Source organism: Quercus suber, unplaced genomic scaffold (assembly GCF_002906115.3).
Source record: "Quercus suber isolate HL8 unplaced genomic scaffold, Cork oak 2.0 scaffold_1598, whole genome shotgun sequence".
In the NCBI taxonomy this organism is placed as follows: domain Eukaryota; kingdom Viridiplantae; phylum Streptophyta; class Magnoliopsida; order Fagales; family Fagaceae; genus Quercus; species Quercus suber.
The window spans coordinates 2,881-5,280 of record NW_027070962.1 but is presented as its reverse complement, the minus strand read 5'-3'; the positions used below and the strand labels follow the sequence as shown (position 1 = coordinate 5,280).

Here is a 2,400-nt window from a genome sequence, read left to right as displayed (position 1 = left end):
ACTGCATGCAAGCTTTTTTTAGTTTGCACCCAATGCAAATGCATGTAGTCGAGAGAGAGAGAGAGAGAGAGAGGGCCTTATTTCAAACCCCTCGTGGGATAAATATATCCCTTTGGTTCTCCATTTAACAAAATAAAATAACAATAGAGACATTTCTTTACAATTGATATCCATTATTCATGAAAACCCAATCTTCTTATCAATTTTTTCAAGGAACACTCATTTTACCCTACCATAAGTCTTATTCAAATCTAGTTTTAAGGCCATATGACCCCATCTTTTTTTGACTCTTAAATAAGAATACATAGGCATGTTACTTGAGATGGAAGCTAGTTCACTTTATAAACGTTATATGCATCTCCAAATTTCCTTTAACACTTTGAATTGCATCAATTCTCTGGTTAATGTCACTGGACATTCAGCAAAAACAAAAATTGTCAGTAGACACCTCTATTGTTATTACTTATTAGAAACAATGGTGAAAATAATACTGGCACATGCTATACATGTCTCCTCTGTGGCGTCTGCAGAGTGAGAGAGGGGATAATCTTATATATTCAGCCCAACTGCCCAAGGACACGTCATGATTTTATATATTCAGGTCAGACGTGAGGCCAAGAACGCGTGTAATGATTTTATATATTCAGTTGTAAGACGTGGTTACTAAAAAATAGTTGTTACAGACATAGATGTTTTAGTTTGGGAAGATGAAATCACAAAATTTCCCATGGTAAATGCATCCAAAGTGGCTGCCATTTTTTTTTAGTCAATAAAATGAGTTTGTAATGTCAAGAAGATTAACTGTATCAAGAAGAGAATTCAAATTGGACATATATTGTTCTAATTATATGCTATGAGGTAAATTGTAATTTTTCCTAAATCATTATGAAGCATAACTCTTTAGACAGTATGTTTGGTCAATGAAAGTAGCCTTATTATCTTTTTATCAATTATATATATATATATATATTATCAAATAAAACCATCTAAAAGAATATCCTCTCATAATACATAATTTACTAAATTCATAGAAGACTACTATTTTTTTCATCTTCTTCAAAACATACAAAACAATACCTTTCATGTCAATCACAAATTTTAGTGTGTCAAATCAAGACCATAATTTCCCAACAATAACAAAATATTAGGAAAAAAAATCTCATTCCCACGGCAAGGTCACATTTCCTGACCTGCAGAAGAGGATCTTTGTTGCACTTGTGTTAAACTTTGATCTCCAGCACCACTAAACATGTCCCCAGCCTAATAAATAAGATAAATAACTCCAATTAACATTATACCACAACTCTAAATACTGCATAAAGTAACGCATTTACTTTTAAAAAAAAAAACGCAATATATTTATAATAAAAGCACAATGAAATAATAACCTGGCCCCTGAATTGTTGAATCAAAAATAGCACTTTTGATTTTATAGTGTACATTCTCTCCAATTGTGATTTTAAAAAGGTAATTTTCTCCATCTGCTGTTGTAATATTGTCTCTACTTCAGCCTATAATATAAGATAAATAACTCCAATTAACAATATAACACAACTCTATATACTGCATAAAGTAATACATTAACATTTAAAATATATATATTTATAACAAAAGCACACCAAATTACTAACCTGGCCCCTTAATTCTTGAATTATAAAGACCACTTTTGATTTTACAGTATCCATTTTCTCCATTTTTGATATTAAAGTGGCTATTTTCTCCATCTGCTGTTGTAGTATTGTCACTTGTTTACACAGAAATGCCTCTTGTCGCTGACATACTCTCTCATCGCGTGTCATTGCCCCTTGTAGAGTCATTAGCATTGTCTCTTGTATATGTATTATTGCTTCGTGATGATGTACTATTTTCTGTTGAAACTGGCATTCACTCTCTTCTCCTTGTATTGCCTCTTGAAGCAGATGTCTTGCCTTTTGTAGCACTCTCTCTTCTTCATCTGAAGTCACCCTGGAAATTTGGTAGCAATAGATACACTAAAAGGCTTGGATGGTTGAAATACAAAAAATTATTTGAACTAAGTAAAACCAACAAATATCATATTAGAAACTAGCAAGCAACCCATTAAAGAAAATCCACACAATCAACCATTTAAACAAGAGAAAAAGGAAGTTATGAAGATGTCTATATTTTCAAATTTCTTGCATATTAAGCTCCAAAATTACAAACACAGTAAGGGATGAGGTGGATGACTTTACCTACTCCAAATGTTTTGGGCATGAAGAAGAATCAAATTTAAGCGTGAATGACCTTTATCTAAAAAAAGTGAATTCAGAGAGAGAATCCTCTAAATCTTACGGGTATGAAAAGTCATCAAATAGAAGCTTTACTAAATAAAAAGAGAAACAAAACCCTGATAGAAAATAACTAGAACCCAAAGATTGT

The 2,400-nt window shown here is 32.0% G+C and overlaps 1 protein-coding gene across 1 annotated transcript in view; it reads right to left on the bottom strand.

Annotated features, from left to right (window-relative positions):
* Positions 1-993: 993 nt before the first annotated feature.
* The window catches only part of LOC112021739 (uncharacterized), a 3,523-nt gene continuing 2,116 nt past the window's right edge, over positions 994-2,400 (bottom strand). Inside the window, exons 2-4 of the mRNA XM_065769881.1 lie at positions 1,632-1,965; positions 1,389-1,511; positions 994-1,260 (exon numbers count right to left, since the gene is read on the bottom strand). Coding sequence (XP_065625953.1) covers positions 1,177-1,260; positions 1,389-1,511; positions 1,632-1,965 — 541 coding nt within the window. The 3' untranslated portion in view covers positions 994-1,176. The remainder of the gene's footprint in view (positions 1,261-1,388; positions 1,512-1,631; positions 1,966-2,400) is intronic.